Genomic DNA, 23,051 nt, shown 5'->3' with positions numbered 1-23,051 from the left:
GTTTTGAGTGTGTAAGTCACGGTGTGTGTTGTCAACACATGAGCCAAACTACCAGATAAAGTTTGTTGGTGGTGTTCTGTTATTGAGGCTGATATGCAGCTAGCGACTGGGCCTAGTGTTGGATGAAGCTGTCACAGGAATGTGAGACTGGCTCCTGCAGTCTTTTTGTCAGCATAGAGAGGGAGAGGATGAAAGGACAGTGAGGGATGAGGGACAGAGGAATAAGGGACTTTGCTAACAGAGATGTCTTTGTGCTCAAAGGAAGACCCCCCTCGGAAAGAGGTGAAGAAAATAGAAACCATTGTGTCGGAGCATGCAAGTGCTGCAGTGAAAGTTGAAAAACCTGTCCTCTCTTTCCCCTCTCACTCTCTCTCTCTTCCCTCCCGCTCTCTCTCTCTCTTCCCTCCCTCCCACTCTCTCCCTCCCTCCCTCCCTCCCGCTCTCTCTCTTCCCTCCCTCCCGCTCTCTCTCTTCCCTCCCTCCCGCTCTCTCTCTTCCCTCCCTCCCTCCCGCTCTCTCTCTACCCTCCCTCCCGCTCTCTCTACCCTCCCTCCCGCTCTCTCCCCTCCCTCTCGCTCTCTCTCTCTCTTCCCTCCCTCTCTCTCTCTTCCCTCCCTCCCGCTCTCTCTCTTCCCTCCCTCCCGCTCTCTCTCTTCCCTCCCTCCCGCTCTCTCTCTTCCCTCCCTCCCTCCCGCTCTCTTTCTTCTCTCCTCTCTCTCTGGTTTCTCTCCTCTCTCTCTGGTTTCTCTCTCCTCTGTTGAATGACCTTGGGAGATCAGAGCTGAGCGAGTGCTTCCTATAGCTGGTTTGAAGCAGAACCAAGGGCAAAGTTAACAGGGCCAGGTGGACAGACTGCTTTGACACGGGTCAGGGCAAGCACAAATTTCAAGTACAAAATCGACCATGGATGGATCACAACATATGCATGCAATTCTAGCTGCGTGTTCTGGGTTAATCTGTAATTCACTGACTGGCTGAGAACGAGAACCATCTCCTTGTTTTTGTTGTGCTTGAGTAGATCATTTACCCGGCAAATTGCAACACTGCCAATTTCTGTTCCCTCTTTTTTGGGGGGGGATTTTAAGGTTGGGCTGTATACAGATTTTCATACTGTTTCTGTACCATCCCGGGTATACGGTATTACCGAATGTGCATACATGGAGCGCTATTTCTAAAAACAAAAATAAAACCCTTTTATTCTTATTTTTTATAAAAATGTTGACGCACAAAACAATTTAGACACCAGGGATATTGATCCGGAGGGGATTGAATGTCTCTGCTGTGACCAAGAAGCTTGGTCTTGATATCTAGCCACTTAGATAACAAGTTAGCAAACCAAACGCATAGCTGGAGTCCTGAGCTGGATATCATTTATTTGACACATGTTAGATTTCTTATAGTTCTGCTTAACTTCTAGTTCTACGCAGTGGCATAGCACACAACCCTGCAAGCCCCTGGGAGGTGACATTTCGTCGTTATATGGTATAAACGGTATATCACCCCAGCCTATTGGGTTTTTACTTCTGCCCTGAATGAATATATCTAGTTGTTTTGAGTTTGGTATGCCGCTGCCGCTTTGCCTATAATAGGCCCCCTAGGATTCAACAATGATTTATTCTGGTGGATTTTTTCTTTTCAGTTTCTCTTCACTCAGTTACAATTTTCCCCATTGCTTTATTTAGAGATGTTCATGTTCACGCTTGTCCTACACTGTTTTCTCCCCATACTGATTTAATTTGAGTAGAACTGGATAGAGCAGCTATACTGAGCTTCCAATGTCAATTCATAACGGGAAAAGAAAAAAAGCATGACATTTGTGTTTTTTCAGGATTTAAATTCTGACAAAGTACCTGTTTTGGATCAATTACGCCCTAAAAAACACAGAATTTCACTTAGGCATGTCAAGATACCACCATTTTACAAACGATACCAGGCCAAGTATCACGATACCGAGTTGTATCGCGATATCACGGTGGGGGGGGAAAAAAAGGTGACCTAGCGTCCTGTTTGACCCGTTCTCCAAAAATCTGTCACTGCAATTCACACTTCTACTCAATAAAACACATTGAATTTAACGTCACACTGTTCACTGTTTAATAGAATACGGCATAGAATGGCTGATTTGCTCATATTTGCAAAGACCTACCTGTGATTTGGCTGAAGGAATGGGAGGAAGGAATATACATCAGTGGAGGCTGCTGAAGGGAGGACGGCTCATAAGAATGGCGCAAATGAAATGGCATCATGTGTTTGATACCATTCCACTCATTCCGTAACAGCCATTACCACGAGCCAGTCCTCCCAAATTAAGGTGCCACCAACCTCCTGTGATATACATGCGTAATGATCGGCAGGTCATTGTCAGAAAGAGGAAAACACTGCATGGAACCTTCTTTGCTTTCCAGTTAACACACACACTCTCCCTTCCTCACACACTCGCTCTGTCTCCCTCACCCTCATAAACACACACACACACACCACTCTCGCTCTCCCACAACACACTGCTCCCAGCTTTTAAAACGTTAGGCACCAAACAGAATTTAAGGAGCACCAGAAAGAAATAGATATTTGATATAGTTTAGGTCTATATGAATCCTACTTGTGCCAATAACATTTGCCTAAACCAACGGTCAAGTTACCATGTCTTTAGCTAATTAGGTAACATGAGTGAACAACGTTGTCTTATCAAACCAGTAAGTAGTGACCCGGGATCAGTTTCAAACGGCCCGTAACATGGTTTGGGAAATGATATAAAATGCCACAAATAGAAAATAAAAAAAGGCATATCTGGTAATATGGGTCATTTTTTAAATAATTTAGTCTAGAGACAAGACCTCCAGTAATATGGGTCATTTTTTAACCGTTTAGGCTAGAGACAAGACCTCCAGTAATATGGGTCATTTTTTAACCGTTTAGGCTAGAGACAAGACCTCCAGTAATATGGGTCATTTTTTAACCGTTTAGGCTAGAGACAAGACCTCCAGTAATATGGGTCATTTTTTAACCGTTTAGGCTAGAGACAAGACCTCCAGTAATATGGGTCATTTTTTAACCGTTTAGGCTAGAGACAAGACCTCCAGTAATATGGGTCATTTTTTAACCGTTTAGGCTAGAGACAAGACCTCCAGTAATATGGGTCATTTTTTAACCGTTTAGGCTAGAGACAAGACCTCCAGTAATATGGGTCATTTTTTAACCGTTTAGGCTAGAGACCTCCAGTAATATGGGTCATTTTTTAACCGTTTAGGCTAGAGACAAGACCTCCGGTAATATGGGTAATTTTTTTAACTGTTTAGGCTAGAGACAAGACCTCCGGTAATATGGGTCATTTTTTAAACCGTTTAGGCTAGAGACAAGACCTCCAGTAATATGGGTCATTTTTTAAACCGTTTAGGCTAGAGACAAGACCTCCAGTAATATGGGTCATTTTTTAAACCGTTTAGGCTAGAGACCTCCAGTAATATGGGTCATTTTTTAACCGTTTAGGCTAGAGACAAGACCTCCAGTAATATGGGTCATTTTTTAACCGTTTAGGCTAGAGACAAGACCTCCAGTAATATGGGTCATTTTTTAACCGTTTAGGCTAGAGACCTCCAGTAATATGGGTAATTTTTTAACCGTTTAGGCTAGAGACAAGACCTCCAGTAATATGGGTCATTTTTTAACCGTTTAGGCTAGAGACAAGACCTCCAGTAATATGGGTAATTTTTTTAACCGTTTAGGCTAGAGACAAGACTTCCAGTAATATGGGTAATTTTTTAACCGTTTAGGCTAGGGAAAAGATGTTTTCTTTCCATTTTCTCCCTCTGACGTTCTTAGGCTACATGACAGTGAACTTGCAAATTCTACTCAGACTGGTCTGTGCTTGATGAAATTATACAATGTATCAACATTGCTTGCTTTGTGAGCTGCTCCAATGTAACAAATGTACAAATCTAACAACAGTAGACTCATGAGGTTCTGCATCCCGCTCGCCATCACAGCTAAACGATTTATTAAGAAAACTGATGAAGGAATAGACGTGAAGAGCGGACAGAGAGAAGCAGTTGATTGAGGGCAGGTAGCTTAGTGGTTAAGAGCATTGGGCCAGTAACCGAAAGGTCGCTGGTTCGAATCCCTGAGCTGACTAGATGAAAAATCTGTCAGTGTGCCCTTGAGCAAGGCACTTAGCCCCAATTGCTGTAAAAAAATAAATAAAATGTATTTGGGATGCGGCTGGCAGATTACATCTGCCACACGTGATATGCGCATGGAAGTGAAGTGGATATTATTGAACCTGCGCATACAAGAGACTAGTGGCTGTTGCTTAAATTTATAAACAGAACTGACTTTATAAACAGGCGCCAGCAGGTTCTTTAGATCTATAGGGCAAAAAAAGTAAATAGTATCATATGAAACGATACTACAGTATTCTAAAATGTTGGTATCATAATTGGCATGATGTTCTGGCACCGTGATATTATCGTGGTACCTGTATATATAATTTCACTCGCAAAAGGCTGATTTCGTGATTGGGCCTGTTTTTCTGCTAAACAGAATCCTACAGGGCTTGCTTTTAGCGACTTTCCTTGAGTTTACCTTTTTGCATTGTTGCAAATTTCAAAGCGGTCATGCTTCTACAAAGTGACCCCCGCTAAGGACATTGCATGCAGCTTGTGCAATATGTGCCCTCTTACTTTTTGCACTGTAGGCCTATCATACATAATTTACTGATAGCCTAGCTAGCTTATATAGCCTAGCCATAGCCTTTGGTTGAATAACGGCAGTCATCCAGAGTATTCTGGTTTTCATCAACGTTTCAAAGTTAGTTAGTGCAGACTCTCGTAGGGGAGTCTCACAAGTCTGGATTAATGAGTTAGCCAGAACTTATTTTTTTAACCAGTCAGGAGTCATGGTACCATGGCTAGAGGCCTAAATCCTTAGGCTATTCTTTAACCTGCTTCAGTCCAGGTCATCTCAGAGGGCAGTTGTTCCTCTGACTGCCTCCCGGCCCATTAACTGTCATACTCTGCTCTCCTCAGTCCGCACTACTGTGACCTCCATTCAGATCCACCAGCCAGGTCATTAAGGAAGCTATTAACTTAGTGCTCAGAATTAGTGTTTCACTCACTCATTTTCTGTCCATCAGCCATGCTTTTACTTGAGCACTGAACACCTCTCTATAGAGAGTGTATTTCCGTTAGGTAGCTAGCTACTTTCAGTACAGGAATCCAATCTGAAAACTCACCCTCTCTTTTGTGCCTTTGGCTTCCACCTTGGGGATTCTGAAAGGACAGTACAGGTACAAGCAATATGGTAGTACTGAGCGATTAGTGCTTTTTGAGGCCGGTTTGGTTTAGATTACTGCAAAATGTTGATTATTTTTTTTACATTCAATGCTCTATGCATTATGTGGGTTGAATGATGTAACAACACAGAATAAAACAATTAATAAAAGTCCATCAATTATTCACATTACTTTAATAAAATATTTCAGTTGGGTATATTACTTAATTTGTTTTGATGACTTCATTATTTAATTCCAAGACATCTTATCTCTATAGAGCTGCAGCTTATGCTGTCTGACAATCACTATTTTACTAGTTCTTCAAAGTAAATAAGTCTTCTTGGGTATGACGCGACAAGCTTGGCACACCTGTATTTGGGGAGTTTCTCCCATTCTTTACAGATCCTCTCAAGCTCTGTCAGGTTGGATGGGGAGCGTTGCTGCACAGCTATTTTCAGGTCTCTCCAGGGATGTTCGATTGGGTTCAAGTCCGGGCTCTGGTTGATCCCCTCAAGGAAATTCAGAGACTTGTCCCGAAGCCACTCGTGCATTGTCTTGGCTGTGTGCTTAGGGTCATTGTCCTGTTGGAAGGTGAACCTTCACCCCAGTCTGAGGTCCTGAGGGCTCTGGAGCAGGTTTTCATCAAGGTTCTCTCTACTTTGCTTCGTTCATCTTTCCCCTGATCCTGACTAGTCTCCCAGTCCCTGCCGCTGAAAAACATCCCCACAGCATGATGCTGCCACCACCATGCTTCACCGTAGGGATGGTGCCAGGTTTCCTCCAGACGTGACGCTTGGCATTCAGGCCAAAGAGTTCAATCTTGGTTTCATCAGACCAGATAATCTTGTTTCTCATGGTCTGAGAGTTTTTAGGTGCCTTTTGGCAAACTCCAAGCGGGCTGTTAGGAGTGGCTTCTGTCTGGACACTACCATAAAAGGCCTGATTGGTGGAGTGCTGCAGAGTTGGTTGTCCTTCTGGAAGTTTCTCCCATCTCCACAGAGGAACTCTAGAGTGCTGTCAGATTGACCATTGGGTTCTTGGTCATGACTTGGCTTTTGATCTGACATGCACTGTCAACTGTGGGATCTTCTGTAGACAGGTTGTGCGCCTTTCCAAATCATGTCCAATCAATTGAATTTACCACAGGTGGACTCCAATCAAGTTGTAGAAGCATCTCAAGGATGATCAATGGAAACAGGATGCACCTGAGCTCAATTTCAACTCTCATAGAATCCTTATGTAAATACATTTATATAATTTTTTTAAAACATATTTGCAAACATTTCTAAAAACCTGTTTTTGCTTTGTCATTATTGGGTATTGTGTGTAGATTGAGGTGCAAAAATAATTGTATACATTTTAGAATAAGGCTGTGATGTAACAAAATGTGGAAAAAGTCAAGGGGTCTGAATACTTTCCGAAGGCTCTGTATGTAGCAGGCGTACAACGGATTATAGTCGTTTTCTGCGCTCAACTATGAACTACAACTCCCTACTACATCGCACAGTTCAGCCGTGATCTAATTTATCCCTAGAGAAATGGTACAATGTGCGCATTGAGCTCATAAAAAAACGTACGGAATGGAATTCAATTGAACTGATGTCGGTCAAATTATATCACCTCTAGTCAAGAGATTTGAGAGGACTAGATGGAAAGTGTCCACCATTTTCCTTGCACCTATCCAGTTCTTTCCGATGTAGTTATAGTTCAGTCCACAAGTGCCCAGGTAAGGGAATGTCATTGACAGTTTGGACCTGAGCCCTGAAGCTGTTGTGAGCGTGTCTGTGGCCAACCTGCCAGGGGAGAGCAGCAGAGAGGCTGGGGCTGGCAGGAAACAATGCTGCTGATTCAGCAGATCCTGCTGAACACCATTGACTTGAGAGAGGAGTTGGGATGGTCAGCGCTGCCTAAGAAGCACAGGCACATAGCGCAGGTCAGCAGAAACCCAACACTGCCATCGCACTCACTCACTCACTCACTCACTCACTCACTCACTCACTCACTCACTCACTCACTCACATCACTGAAGGGCAACGGAACCGCAGAGAAGAAAACAGCACAGTGGAACACCCCTCTAAAATGTGTAGTTTTGGCACACAATGCCACAGATTTCTCAAGTTTTGAGGGAGCATGTAATTGGCATGCTGACTGTAGGAATGTCCACCAGAGCTGTTGCCAGAGAATTGAATGTTTAGCCAACTCCAACATCGTTTTTAGAGAATTTGGCAGTACGTCCAACCGGCATCACAACCACAGACTACATGTAACCACGCCAGCCCAGGACTTTCAGCTTCTTCACCCGCAGGATCGTCTAAGACCAGTTATCTAGAAAGCTGATGAAACTGTGGGTTTCCACAACTAACTGTGGGGTTCCACAACTTCCACAACAAAGAATTTCTGCACAAACTTTTCAACTGTCTGAGGAAGCTCATCTGCATGCTTTTAGCCCTCACCAGGGTCTTGATCTGATTGCAGTTTGGCTTCGTAACCGACTTCAGTGGGCAAATACTCACCTTTGATGGCCACTGACCTGCTGGAGAAATGTGCTCTTCATAGATGAATCCTTGTTTAAACTCTACCGGGCAGATGGCAGACAGCATGTGTGGTGTCGTGTGGGTGAGTGGTTTGCTGATGTCAACGTTGTGAACAGAGTGCCCCGTGGTGGGGTTAGGTTATCGGCAGGCGTAAGCTACGGACAACAAACACAATTGCATTTTATCGAAAGCAATTTTATTGCACAGAGATATCGTGACGAGATCCTGAGGCCATTGTCGTGCCATTCAATCGACACCATCACCTCATATTTCAGCATGATAATGCACGGCTCCATATCGCAAAGGTCTGTACAACATTTCTGGAAGCTGAAAATTGATGTCCCAATTCTTCCATGACACATACGACCGGGTGTTCCAGTTCTTTCCAATATCCAACAACTTTACACAGTCATTAAAGAGGAGTGGGACAACATTCCACAGGCCACAATCAACAGCCTGAACAACTCTATGCGAAAGAGTCGCACTGCAGGAGGCAAATAGTGATCACCAGATATTGACTGGTTTTCTGATCCACGCAACTGCCTTTTTTAAGGTATCTGTGACCAACAGATGTATATCTGTATTCCCAGTCATGTGAAATCCATAGATTAGAGCCTAATGGATGTATTTTAATTGACTGACTTCCTTATATGAACTGTAACTCACTAAAATCTTTGAAATAGTTGCATGTTTCCCTCTTTCATTCCCCCTCCCTCCATTTCGTGTGATTTTTTTTTTTTTTTTGTCTGCGACATTTATATTGAATGTCGTAGTGTCGCTCAGAGAGCCGGAAAATGTTGTCACATCTGAGAGAGCAAAGTCCCACTCCTGAGGTAGGTAGTTCAGTCAGCTGAGGTTGGGTGGGTGTAAGTGGAGACAGCTGGGGTGGTTAGGCTCTACTTATTTATCTCCTAGTTAATTGAAGTGTGTGCTTTTTTTAACCCCCCCCACCCCACAAACACACACACACACACAGCGGAAATTGCACTGTTGCTGTGGTAATTGGCCTGATAGTCAATTGTAATGGTGTTAAGTGAATCATCTAATCATCATTTCTTATCTGGATACCAGTTGGAGAAAGTGCAGACACGCACACACACACACACACACACACACACACACACACACAGATGTCTTCCTCTCCTGCTGCATCCATCACGAAACGCTGGACCGCCTTGGAGCTGTAAAAATAGACAAACAAAACGGTGTTCCTGGAAGGAGATGTGTCCTTATACTGTTATTTATTCAGACAACGTGTTTCTTTGCTTTGACACTCAGAACAGGAACAGGTACAAGTAAAGGAACAGTCAACTAGACAAGGACATAAGAGGGCATTCGGTTTGTCATTGTAGGCTTAGCCTGACTCCACCATAAGATTAAAAATCCCATCACCTTCATCTGTGTCCTCTGGAGTGCTGGGATTGTTTTGTAGGTAAAATTAAACTGGACACTGGGTAGCCCAACTCATCACAGCCACTTTTAGAGGTCAGTTGATGTCTAAGCCCGCCACAGCATCAGCCCTGGTTGATTTATCAACCCCTCCACCCCCTGACTCCGTTCTGATTGATTCATCAACTCCCCTGACTCCGTTCTGATTGATTCATCAACTCCCCTGACTCCGTTCTGATTGATTCATCAACTCCCCTGACTCCGTTCTGATTGATTCATCAACTCCCCTGACTCCGTTCTGATTGATTCATCAACTCCCCTGACTCCGTTCTGATTGATTCATCAACTCCCCTGACTCCGTTCTGATTGATTCATCAACTCCCCTGACTCCGTTCTGATTGATTCATCAACTCCCCTGACTCCGTTCTAATTGATTCATCAACTCCCCTGACTCCATTCTGATTGATTCATCAACTCCCCTGACTCCATTCTGATTGATTCATCAACTCCCCTGACTCCATTCTGATTGATTCATCAACTCCCCTGACTCCATTCTGATTGACTCATCAACTCCCCTGACTCCATTCTGATTGACTCATCAACTCCCCTGACTCCATTCTGATTGACTCATCAACTCCCCTGACTCCATTCTGATTGACTCATCAACTCCCCTGACTCCATTCTGATTGACTCATCAACTCCCCTGACTCCATTCTGATTGATTCATCAACTCCCCTGACTCCATTCTGATTGACTCATCAACTCCCCTGACTCCATTCTGATTGATCATCAACTCCCCTGACTCCATTCTGATTGATTCATCAACTCCCCTGACTCCATTCTGATTGATTCATCAACTCCCCTGACTCCATTCTGATTGATTCATCAACTCCCCTGACTCCATTCTGATTGACTCATCAACTCCCCTGACTCCATTCTGATTGACTCATCAACTCCCCTGACTCCATTCTGATTGATTCATCAACTCCCCTGACTCCATTCTGATTGATTCATCAACTCCCCTGACTCCATTCTGATTGACTCATCAACTCCCCTCCCCTGACTCCATTCTGATTGATTCATCAACTCCCCTGACTCCATTCTGATTGATTCATCAACTCCCCTGACTCCATTCTGATTGATTCATCAACTCCCCTGACTCCATTCTGATTGATTCATCAACTCCCCTGACTCCATTCTGATTGACTCATCAACTCCCCTGACTCCATTCTGATTGATTCATCAACTCCCCTGACTCCATTCTGATTGATTCATCAACTCCCCTGACTCCATTCTGATTGACTCATCAACTCCCCTGACTCCATTCTGATTGATTCATCAACTCCCCTGACTCCATTCTGATTGATTCATCAACTCCCCTGACTCCATTCTGATTGATTCATCAACTCCCCTGACTCCATTCTGATTGATTCATCAACTCCCCTGACTCCATTCTGATTGATTCATCAACTCCCCTGACTCCATTCTGATTGACTCAACTCCCCTGACTCCATTCTGATTGACTCATCAACTCCCCTGACTCCATTCTGATTGATTCATCAACTCCCCTGACTCCATTCTGATTGATTCATCAACTCCGTTCTGATTGATTCATCAACTCCCCTGACTCCATTCTGATTGACTCATCAACTCCCCTGACTCCATTCTGATTGATTCATCAACTCCCCTGACTCCATTCTGATTGATTCATCAACTCCGTTCTGATTGATTCCATTTGAAAATAATGGAATGAATGCTCTTGTTTTTTATTTATTTTCATACTGTTTGTGTTTTGAGCAGCTGGAGGACGTGCGCTCAGCTGTGGCCAATGGCTGAGAGACCGGACTAGTCTTTATGTGGTCATGCTTTTCTCTCCCTCTCCCCCTCTCATCATCATGTCTGACCCACATAGCTGGTTGGCATAGCTGTCGCACTGCTACAGCCTGCCCTACCCTGTCTCTTACCTCCCCCTGTTCCAGCCTCTGGCACTTTGTCTCATCATGTACAGTTAACCAGCATTAATCCAACGGACACACACACCACACCCAGCTATTAGTGTTTCCCTTTTCCCTCGTCGCCTGCCCATTCTTCCCAGGGAAGAAGAGAAAGGGAGGGAGATAGCTGTGTAGACTCTCCAGCACTGCAGGCTCAGACAAGCAGGCCAATATTCACAGCAGAATTCCTGGCATGCCATAGTAACCTGGCGTGTCCCTTTTCTTGGAGCCAGACTCCGGCCTCACGTTACACAATGACGTGTGTGTGTTTGTTTGTGTGTGTATTTTGGTGTTTGAGTGCGGTGGGGAGTTGTTAGACCGGGAGCTGTAATACCCCACACAGTGACGTGACAGACCGGGAGCTGTAATACCCCACACAGTGACGTGACAGACCGGGAGCTGTAATACCCCACACAGTGACAGACCGGGAGCTGTAATACCCCACACAGTGACAGACCAGGAGCTGTAATACCCCACAGTGACAGACCGGGAGCTGTAATACCCCACACAGTGACGTGACAGACCGGGAGCTGTAATACCCCACACAGTGACGTGACAGACCGGGAGCTGTAATACCCCACACAGTGACAGACCGGGAGCTGTAATACCCCACACAGTGACGTGACAGACCAGGAGCTGTAATACCCCACACAGTGACGTGACAGACCAGGAGCTGTAATACCCCACACAGTGACAGACCAGGAGCTGTAATACCCCACACAGTGACAGACCGGGAGCTGTAATACCCCACAGTGACAGACCGGGAGCTGTAATACCCCACACAGTGACAGACCGGGAGCTGTAATACCCCACACAGTGACAGACCGGGAGCTGTAATACCCCACACAGTGACAGACCGGGAGCTGTAATACCCCACACAGTGACAGACCGGGAGCTGTAATACCCCACACAGTGACAGACCGGGAGCTGTAATACCCCACACAGTGACGTGACAGACCGAGAGCTGTAATACCCCACACAGTGACGTGACAGACCAGGAGCTGTAATACCCCACACAGTGACAGACCAGGAGCTGTAATACCCCACACAGTGACAGACCAGGAGCTGTAATACCCCACACAGTGACGTGACAGACCGGAAGCTGTAATACCCCACACAGTGACGTGACAGACCAGGAGCTGTAATACCCCACACAGTGACGTGACAGACCAGGAGCTGTAATACCCCACACAGTGACAGACCAGGAGCTGTAATACCCCACACAGTGACGTGACAGACCAGGAGCTGTAATACCCCACACAGTGACAGACCAGGAGCTGTAGGCGACTAATGTGATTGATCCATTCAGCTTCATGCAGTGATCTGTCGTTAGGCACGTCAACACACAGGATTGATGGGCAGCTACAGAAATAGAATCGACCAGCGATATATTTATAATTCTATGTATTCTAATTGTAAGTTAACCTACAGAGTTCCTAGAGCTCTGGCCAGTGCAGCCTTTGGGTGCCATTGTCAGTCAACTTGTCGGTTTAGTTGGTTCCTGCGGTAGATGTTGTTTTTGTCTGATCCTCTCGCCTGTACAGTGAGCATGTCTGCAGATTCGTTTGGCGCCGGGGGCAGCGAAGCCCAACAGAGCCTTCAGTCCTTCTGGCCGCGCGTCATGGAAGAGATCAGGAACCTCACGGTGGTATGTCACGGCCCCCCTCTGATTGAACGCACGCGCGGACACACACACACACACACACATCACACATCACAAGTGGTTTCCACATGACCTGCCCCTAACACCCCTTGGCTCTGTTTCAGAAGGATTTCCGTGTGCAGGAGTTGCCTCTTGCCCGAATCAAGAAAATCATGAAGCTGGATGAAGATGTGAAGGTAGGAGGCAGGTCCCGCCTTCTGTGATTGCTCTATGAAGTCTTCATCAACACCCCACTCAGATAAGAAAATATAGTATTTTGGAGCTGAGGTGTGGCTACACGGCTGGCTGAAAGGAACACAGCATCCATTAGCTCATTGTGTAGGAAACATTTTGACTTGGCACGTTATTTGCAATCTTACTACCTCCTATGTTGAGTCCCACGTCACATTCTATGTTGATATATACACACTGATCCCATTAGACCATCATCAGCTTATCACCCTGCAGGGCTATTCCTGCTCTGCTCTGAGAGGACAGGCATGGGGAGTGTGTGTCCGTATCCCAGAGAGATAAGCAGTAGCAGCTTAAGTGTGAGGAGGAAGGTCAGCCGATCACTAACATACTGGACATCTAGCAGGAACCCTTCTGCTAGCCATGACCCAGAGTGTGATGCTAGCCATGACCCAGAGTGTGACAGAGAGGGTGTGATGCTAGCCATGACCCAGAGTGTGATGCTAGCCATGACCCAGAGTGTGACAGAGAGGGTGTGATGCTAGCCATGACCCAGAGTGTGACAGAGAGGGTGTGATGCTAGCCGTCACCCAGAGTGTGACAGAGAGGGTGTGATGCTAGCCGTGACCCAGAGTGTGACAGAGGGGGGTGTGACGCTAGCCGTGAGACCCAGAGTGTGACGCTAGCCGTGAGACCCAGAGTGTGACAGAGGGGGGTGAGACCCAGAGTGTGACAGAGGGGGGTGAGACCCAGAGTGTGACAGAGGGGGGTGAGACCCAGAGTGTGACAGAGGGGGGTGAGACCCAGAGTGTGACAGAGGGGGGTGAGACCCAGAGTGTGACAGAGGGGGTGAGACCCAGAGTGTGACAGAGGGGGGTGAGACCCAGAGTGTGACAGAGGGGGGTGAGACCCAGAGTGTGACAGAGGGGGGTGAGACCCAGAGTGTGACAGAGGGGGGTGAGACCCAGAGTGTGACAGAGGGGGGTGAGACCCAGAGTGTGACAGAGGGGGGTGAGACCCAGAGTGTGACAGAGGGGGGTGAGACCCAGAGTGTGACAGAGGGGGGTGAGACCCAGAGTGTGACAGAGGGGGGTGAGACCCAGAGTGTGACAGAGAGGGTGTGACGCTAGCCGTGACCCAGAGTGTGACAGAGAGGGGTGTGACGCTAGCCGTGACCCAGAGTGTGACAGAGAGGGGTGTGACGCTAGCCGTGACCCAGAGTGTGACAGAGGGGGGTGTGACGCTAGCCGTGACCCAGAGTGTGACAGAGAGGGGTGTGACGCTAGCCGTGACCCAGAGTGTGACAGAGAGGGGTGTGATGCTAGCCATGACCCAGCAGCTCCTCAGCCTGCAGCCTGCCTCACCGACCACCTCCCGCCCACCTCCCGCCCAGGCCAACTTCTAAATGTCACTCTGTGGAAAGGTTTTCAAAAGGTTAGGTCTCTCCCCTTTAGCAGCAAGGGATACATGCGGTCTATCTATACAGATCTATACAACCCTTTCTAGCTGTGTAGGTTACTGAGTGTGTGAGAGGTTGTAATGTCTGTTTCCTGTTTGTGTGTTTTCTCTGTGTGTATCTGTTTCCTGTGTCTGTATGTGTGTGTTCCCCGTTTCCCCTTAGTTTTAACATGTCATCTCAATGTCTCCATAGATGATCAGTGCAGAGGCCCCGGTGCTGTTTGCCAAGGCAGCTCAGATCTTCATCACAGAGCTCACGCTGAGGGCTTGGATCCACACTGAAGACAACAAGAGACGCACCCTACAGGTCAGTCACACCCTCCCTAGTGTGTATAGAGGTCACACAGACAGCACATGTAGTCTGCTGGCCCAAGTTCACGTGTAAAGACCTCACGCATGTAGACTGCTGGCCCAAGTTCACGTGTAAAGACCTCACGCATGCAGACTGCTGGCCCAAGTTCACGTGTAAAGACCTCACGCATGTAGTCTGCTGGCCCAAGTTCACGTGTAAAGACCTCACGCATGCAGACTGCTGGCCCAAGTTCACGTGTAAAGACCTCACGCATGCAGACTGCTGGCCCAAGTTCACGTGTAAAGACCTCACGCATGTAGTCTGCTGGCCCAAGTTCACGTGTAAAGACCTCACGCATGCAGACTGCTGGCCCAAGTTCACGTGTAAAGACCTCACGCATGTAGTCTGCTGGCCCAAGTTCACGTGTAAAGACCTCACGCATGCAGACTGCTGGCCCAAGTTCACGTGTAAAGACCTCACGCATGCAGACTGCTGGTCCAAGTTCACGTGTAAAGACCTCACGCATGTAGTCTGCTGGCCCAAGTTCACGTGTAAAGACCTCACGCATGTAGTCTGCTGGCCCAAGTTCACGTGTAAAGACCTCACGCATGTAGTCTGCTGGCCCAAGTTCACGTGTAAAGACCTCACGCATGTAGTCTGCTGGCCCAAGTTCACGTGTAAAGACCTCACGCATGTAGTCTGCTGGCCCAAGTTCACGTGTAAAGACCTCACGCAGTGTACTGGTCCCAGTGTGTGTGTGTGTGTGTGTGTGTGTGTGTGTGTGTGTGTGTGTGTGTGTGTGTGTGTGTGTGTGTGTAAAGGCCCCACACGGCCATCCCCTGAGGACCTGCTCTGTTAAATTCCTTCTCTCTCCGCGTCGACTGTGAAAGCAGAGCTCGGCTCCCGTGACCCACTTTTACTTGGAATGCCATTTTGCCTGCTCTCTGATCCCAGAGCCAGGGGCATTACATGGATCCTGGAGTGATGAAAGGGATGGCGAGAGTGGGAAAGAGGGAGAGCCAAAGTGAGAGAATGAGTTGGGGTGTGCAAGAGAGAGGGAGGAGAGACACAAAGTGAAAGATTGTGAGAGAGTGTGTGGGAGAGAAGAGAGAGGAGAGGGAGACGTTGAAGAGAGAGAAAAGAGAGTGTTGATCAGAGTGGTTTGGAAAGCCAGGGCCAGTCACACCTGGGTGTTAGAGGGTAGACCAGCCAGTCAGCCACACACTGAAACATTAAAACAGAGTACCCCACTTCTTTCATCTCCATCTATTCACATACCTGTGTGTGTGTGTGTGTGTGTGTGTGTGGGATACTGCTTTGCACAATATCTTGGCAAATTCTGTCCTTCAACATGGCTTCATAACACTGGGGCTGAATTACAAAGTGAAATCGCACTCCTATAAATTCAGAGTGAAAACGTCATTCGGTTGAGCTTTGTTAACCTCGAAATAGAATGCCAATTTGGCATGTTAATTCCATTTCTACAACACAGATGGTGATATGTGTCTGGCGTATGCTCCTAGTCTGTGTGTGTTGTTAATAAGACAGCTCTGCTTTCAATCACACTCAATCTCTCTCTCTCACACACACACTCCGGCTCTCGCCAGAGTTCCATTGTGCTAACAGCACGCCGATTAGGGTCACCATGGTGACACTCATCAATATAACAACTGTGGATGTGACCCGGTGTTACCAGATATTAATCACAGCACTATAAATAGACTGATGGGGGGTACTTAATATCCAATGGAAAATCACACACACACACTCTAGAAGGGTGAGCCCAGTAGGACAGTGATGCTAAGAATAAGTCACAACTCCCAATGTTGTTCATCTGGTGTTTCTTAGTGGGCCCATTCCTGCTGTTTGTTACATGGTGAATGTTCAGGCTGGGAATTGCCAGGGATCTCACAATACCATATTGTTACGATACTTAGTTGCTTCTCACTAGTTAAAAAGAAGATATAGGATGAAAATACAGGAAGTTTTGGTGCAGGTACAGCCGACTAGTGCTAGCTAACGCTACCTAGCAAAAAGAATATTGAAAAACAATTTTAAAAAATATATATATATATATATATATATATAATTTTTACTAATCAATACTTGGAGTCAAAGTATCGATATATTGTCCAAAATAGTATTGCGATATGTAAGTATCACTAGTGAACGTTGTGTGTGTGTGATTGAAGTAGGCTTTTACAGTTCCACTGTGAGCGAGCTCCTTTTAGTATTGTTTACAAAGCTGCAGAATGTTCGGGTTTGACCTAGTTTATATAATCTTCTGTCTTTTCTTCAATCGTTTTCAAAAAGACTATATTTGGAGAGAGCAGCAGAAGCAGAAAGCCAGTTTTATATTTAGTCTAGTTTCTGCACATAATGAATAAGGAGCCTAATGTTCACCCTCAACTCTTATCCTGTGTTTCAGAGGAACGACATTGCCATGGCGATAACAAAGTTCGACCAGTTTGACTTCCTCATCGACATCGTGCCCCGGGATGAGCTCAAGCCCCCTAAACGACAGGTAGTGTGTGAGAGTCCATCTGCATTTCATTTCAGGACCCCGGCAGGGTGTAGTACCACTCCTGGCAGCCTGGAGGCGCTGTAAACATCCTTGACTGGAAGCTGGTGTTCGGTCAGCGAGGGCTTTCAGTCGGATGTTTGCAGCGTCTGGCTGACCCTTACCTCCAACATCCCTCAACAATACCACCAATACCCCATAGCTTGTAATCACAATCAACATAATCACCACTGTGTTAACTGATGCCCTCTGCCACCTTCCAGTTTGATGGTGGTACATGTTTTAGACTAGGCAGTGGCTCCCAAGCATTTCTAAGTTGTGACCTACCTAAAATGATTGTATTCTATCAGTAGATCCATAAATCAATATAGTTGACCAGATCTGTGGCCAGGGGTGTAAACATCCTACACTCTCAGCTGTAACATCATCGAGCTGGGAGAGGGGTGTTTACACTTCTGGTGACGGGCGAATCGGCAACCTCCTACGCTACCCCATGGAAGATCAACCAACCAGTAGCTTTTAGGGAACTGTTACCCTGTACTTGTGATGAGGCCTTGCCATGGCATTGCTCTAACTGATTTTGGGCTGTATATTATGATAACTAGGCACAAAGAGGGTACAGGCTTGTTAATGGTTGATCATGTCCAATGTGTCACTAAATTAGCTTTCCCCTTTCACACTTTATGATTTAGAACATTCTCAATAATGTATCAAGGCCTTGTTTTTTTATGAATGGAAATGATCCCTTTCAGTCTGAAGTGTTCTTGTGAAAAATGTTGTTGATCGTCACAGTGATAATGGCTTAACTAATGCATTTACTTTCTGTTCCTATTATTTTCATTTCTTATTGTTGAGAAGGAAGCTGCTAGTAAGTGTTTAGTTGGACGATGTATACCATGTGTATCCCGTACATAAGACTAATAAAACGTGAAAGTAATGGATCCTCTGGGAGTGTCCCAAATGGCACCCTATACCCTATAAAGTGCACTTGTTTTGACCAGGGCCTGTAGGGCAGACCCAAAGGGCCCTGTTCAGAAGCAGTGCACTACCTAGGTATTATGGTGCCATTTGGGACACGACCTCCATTCAGAATCACATTACTCATCCATCCAGAGCTTATTAGTTATTTATCGGGCCTCTCGCTTATTGTATTACGCTGGCAAAATAATTAATTAAGATGTAATGGACTGATATGCTTCTCTTTCTGCCCTTCACTCTGTTATCCTCCACTCTCTCTGTCTTCCATTCTCACCCTCTCTTCCTGTGTGTGTGTACAGGAGGAGGTGCGTCAGTCAGTGGCCCCAGCAGAGCCGGTTCAGTACTACTTCACCCTGGCTCAGCAGCCAGGCCAGGTCCAGGTGCAGGGTCAGCAGCAGGGCCAGCAGCAGGGCCAGCAGGCCACAGGACAACAGACTACCACCATCCAGCCTGGACAGATCATTATTGCACAGCCACAGCAAGGACAGGTACGCTGGAGAATAGACACACACACACACTCGTACGCGCTGCACACACAACGCACCACACAGACCGCAAATAACCAGTAAGGTACCGCCATACAGCAAAGGCATATTATAAACTGGGTGGTTACAGCCCTGAATGCTGATTGGCTGACAACCTTGGTATATCAGAACTTATACCACGGGCATGACAAAACATGTATTTTTACTGTTCTAATTACGCTGGTAACCAGTTGATAATAGCAATAAAGGTACGGGCTGTATCCAGGCACTCCACGTTGTCATGCTTAATATACCACACCCCCTTGGGCCTTGTTGCTTAAGTATAACACACCACACAGCCTGGCAGAACACAAGCTCTCCTAACACACCCAGTCAACAACCCTGTGAAGTCCTGTGTGAATGGGGGAATAACAGCATTAACACTGGATTTTATTGATATTATCGTTGGCAAGCACAGCCGATCCCCACTCTGGCTTCAACTCTTTCCCACCAGCAGGGATGATTGACCCGTACACACCCAACACACACACACTCCCAGCTATACAAGCAGTGGTCCAGAGCCATTTGATCTGCACACTTCAGTCACTCCCCTCTCCACTGGAGAGCCCTAACACATTAAACAGTAACACACTAGGGCTGCATCTGGTCAAAAGTAGTGCACTATGTAGGGAATAGGGTGCAGCCCTGGTCAAAAGTAGTGCACTATGTAGGGAATAGGGTGCCCTTTGAGACGTAGTCCTAGTGTGTTACTGTTTAATGTGTTACGGACCTCCAGTGGAGAGGGGAGTGACTGAAGTGTGCAGATCAAATGGCTCTGGACCACTGCTTGTATAGCTGGGAGTCCCTGTGAGACTGCTCTCCACCCCTCCACTGTACTTCTCTCTGAAGAGGAGGAACCCCCACCACCCCATCCCTAGTCTTTCTTCTTCTCTGGTCCCCACCACCCCATCCCTAGTCTTTCTTCTCTGGTCCCCACCACCCCATCCCTAGTCTGTCTTCTTCTCTGGTCCCCACCACCCCATCCCTAGTCTTTCTTCTTCTCTGGTCCCCACCACCCCATCCCTAGTCTTTCTTTTCTGGTCCCCACCACCCCATCCCTAGTCTTTCTTCTTCTCTGGTCCCCACCACCCCATCCCTAGTCTTTCTTCTTCTCTGGTCCCCACCACCCCATCCCTAGTCCTGTCTTCTTCTCTGGTCCCACCACCCACCCCATCCCTAGTCCTTTCTTCTTCTCTGGTCCCCCACCACACCATCCCTAGTCCTTTCTTTTCTGGTCCCCACCACCACCCATCCCTAGTCTTTCTTCTTCTCTGGTCCCCACCACCCCATCCCTAGTCTTTCTTCTTCTCTGGTCCCCACCACCCCATCCCTAGTCTTTCTTGTTCTCTGGTCCCCACCACCCCATCCCTAGTCTTTCTTGTTCTCTGGTCCCCACCACCCCATCCCTAGTCTTTCTTCTTCTCTGGTCCCCACCACCCCATCCCTAAGTTCGTTCTTCTTCTCTGGTCCCCCACCACCCCATCCCTAGTCTTTCTTCTTCTCTGGTCCCCACCACCCCATCCCTAGTCTTTCTTCTTCTCTGGTCCCCACCACCCCATCCCTAGTCTTTCTTCTTCTCTGGTCCCCACCACCCCCATCCTAGTCTTTCTTCTTCTCTGGTCCCCACCACCCCATCCCTAGTCTTTCTTCTTCTCTGGTCCCCACCACCCCATCCCTAGTCTTTCTTCTTCTCTGGTCCCCACCACCCCATCCCTAGTCTTTCTTCTTCTCTGGTCCCCACCACCCCCATCCCTAGTCTTTCTTCTCTCTGGTCCCCACCACCCACCTTCCCCCCATCCCTAGTCTTCTTCTTCTCTGGTCCCCACCACCCCATTCCCGGTCTTTCTTCTCTCTGGTCCCCACCACCCCATCCCTAGTCTTTCGTCTTCTCTGGTCCCCACCACACACCATCCCTAGTCTTTCTTCTTCTCTGGTCCCCACCACCCCATCCCTAGTCTTTCTTCTTCTCTGGTCCCCACCACCCCATCCCTAGTCTTTCTTCTTCTCTGGTCCCCACCACCCCATCCCTAGTCTTTCTTCTTCTCTGGTCCCCACCCCCCATCCCTAGTCTTTCTTCTTCTCTGGTCCCCACCACACCATCCCTAGTGTGTCTTCTCTGGTCCCCACCACCCCATCCCTAGTCTGTCTTCTCTGGTCCCCACCACCCCATCCCTAGTCTGTCTTCTTCTCTGGTCCCCACCACCCCATCCCTAGTCTGTCTTCTTCTCTGGTCCCCACCACCCCATCCCTAGTCTGTCTTCTCTGGTCCCCACCACCCCATCCCTAGTCTTTCTTCTTCTCTGGTCCCCACCGCCCCATCCCTAGTCTTTCTTCTTCTCTGGTCCCCACCACACCATCCCTAGTGTGTCTTCTCTGGTCCCCACCACCCCATCCCTAGTCTGTCTTCTCTGGTCCCCACCACCCCATCCCTAGTCTGTCTTCTTCTCTGGTCCCCACCACCCCATCCCTAGTCTGTCTTCTTCTCTGGTCCCCACCACCCCATCCCTAGTCTGTCTTCTCTGGTCCCCACCACCCATCCCTAGTCTTTTCTTCTTCTCTGTCCCCACCACCCCCTCCCTAGTCTTTCTTCTTCTCTGGTCCCCACCACCCCATCCCTAGTCTTTCTTCTTCTCTGGTCCCCACCACCCCATCCCTAGTCTTTCTTCTTCTCTGGTCCCCCCACCCCATCCCTAGTCTTTCTTCTTCTCTGGTCCCCACCACCCCATCCTAGTCTTTCTTCTCTGGTCCCCACCACCCCCATCCCTAGTCTTTCTTCTTCTCTGGTCCCCACCACCCCATCCCTAGTCTTTCTTCTTCTCTGGTCCCCCCCCACCCCATCCCTAGTCTTTCTTCTCTGGTCCCCACCACCCCATCCCTAGTCTTTCTTCTTCTCTGGTCCCCACCACCCCATCCCTAGTCTTTCTTCTTCTCTGGTCCCCCCACCCCTAGTCTGTCTGTCTTTATCTTTTCTCTTTTTTGTTCTCTCGCTTTTTAAAAAAATGTATTTTATTTTTCTCCCCCCATGCTGCCTTAAGTTCATTGAGCTGTCGCAGTTCCACAGTCGGGCCAGAACTGTTGCTACTGTTAATATCTGCTGCTGTTAATGTTACTGTTACTGCTACTACTGTTGTTACTGCAGTCCACTTAGTCGCAGAGCAGGGAAGGTCACCAAATGACTGGCACCTTAGAAGAGATGACTAGTCCAGGGTGCATCACTATTGGGGTCACAGTCAAGAGGCCAGGGGGTTGGAGGGATCAGAAGAACAGGCGGATAAAGTGTCATTTTTAAAAGCGAGAGTTATCTGGAGATTGAGAGCGAGGGAGAAGGGTGAAGAGAGAGAGATCCTAAATCGTGTTTGTCTCGACTTGACTGCAAAGAGCTTTGTGTCACTAGTTGTCACTGTTGCACCAGTTCTGTCACATGCCCTCTCAGGTCACAAAGTCCCTAATGGACTGATCTGTTAGGAAACCAAACCTCCATTTCCTACTGTAGGATACATCTTGATATTAGTATAACTACCATTTCCTACTGTAGGATACATCTTGATATTAGTATAACTACCATTTCCTACTGTAGGATACATCTTGATATTAGTATAACTACCATTTCCTACTGTAGGATACATCTTGATATTAGTATAACTACCATTTCCTACTGTAGGATACATCTTGATATTAGTATAACTACCATTTCCTACTGTAGGATACATCTTGATATTAGTATAACTACCATTTCCTACTGTAGGATACATCTTGATATTAGTATAACCACTATACCTGGATTTCACAGCTGCTATTCCTTCATTAATTCTGCACATCACTTCTGCTCTATGCAGCATTTCATTGTGCTCACATGCTCATTGTTGTGTGTGATCTGACGACACCTGTCTACTGTGTGTGTGTGTTCCTGTGTGTGTTCCTGTGTGTGTTCCTGTGCGCTCTGCATGTGCTCGTAGTCATCTTTGTAAAGCTTCCTCTCTCTCTCCTCCCTCCCCTCTTCAGGTGCTGCAGGGGGCCACAATGCAACAGTTACAGCAGGTGCAGGTAGCCCAGTCACAGGGCAACACCCATCACGGTAAACACCGCTCCTCAGCCCCCTGACCCCATCTGAAACCCCCTCCCAGCCCAGCACACCTCAGTGTAGGGTGAAGTTGCCCCTGGACGCTGATCGATTTTGCATTTCCCCACTAAATGGTTAGCATTGGGGGAGGGAAAGCTGATCCTAGATCTGATCTAGTGGAAATTCCACCCCGGAGGGCTC

General features: G+C 47.2%; 1 protein-coding gene and 1 long non-coding RNA gene across 7 annotated transcripts in view; one reads left to right on the top strand and one right to left on the bottom strand.

The window, feature by feature from the left end:
- LOC115175494 (nuclear transcription factor Y subunit gamma) overlaps window positions 1-23,051 on the top strand; it is a 43,840-nt gene that overhangs the window by 14,542 nt on the left and 6,247 nt on the right. For 4 of the 6 annotated variants that reach the window (XM_029734760.1, XM_029734755.1, XM_029734758.1 and 1 more), the window contains exons 2-6: window positions 12,728-12,831; window positions 12,951-13,022; window positions 14,669-14,782; window positions 17,196-17,291; window positions 18,566-18,754. In XM_029734760.1, coding sequence (XP_029590620.1) covers window positions 12,728-12,831; window positions 12,951-13,022; window positions 14,669-14,782; window positions 17,196-17,291; window positions 18,566-18,754 — 575 coding nt within the window. The remainder of the gene's footprint in view (window positions 1-12,727; window positions 12,832-12,950; window positions 13,023-14,668; window positions 14,783-17,195; window positions 17,292-18,565; window positions 18,755-23,051) is intronic. The other 2 variants (XM_029734756.1, XM_029734759.1) reach the window with 2 other exon arrangements.
- Window positions 3,362-3,939, bottom strand: LOC115175495 (uncharacterized). Its single transcript, XR_003872046.1, has 3 exons — window positions 3,683-3,939; window positions 3,453-3,591; window positions 3,362-3,408 (listed from the first exon to the last, which is right to left on the bottom strand). It is a non-coding gene; the product is annotated as an uncharacterized LOC115175495 (long non-coding RNA).

Source organism: Salmo trutta, chromosome 36 (genome assembly GCF_901001165.1).
Source record: "Salmo trutta chromosome 36, fSalTru1.1, whole genome shotgun sequence".
NCBI lineage: Eukaryota > Metazoa > Chordata > Actinopteri > Salmoniformes > Salmonidae > Salmo > Salmo trutta.
The sequence above is the reverse complement of the archived record's forward strand: the minus strand, read 5'-3'. Positions and strand labels throughout refer to the sequence as shown.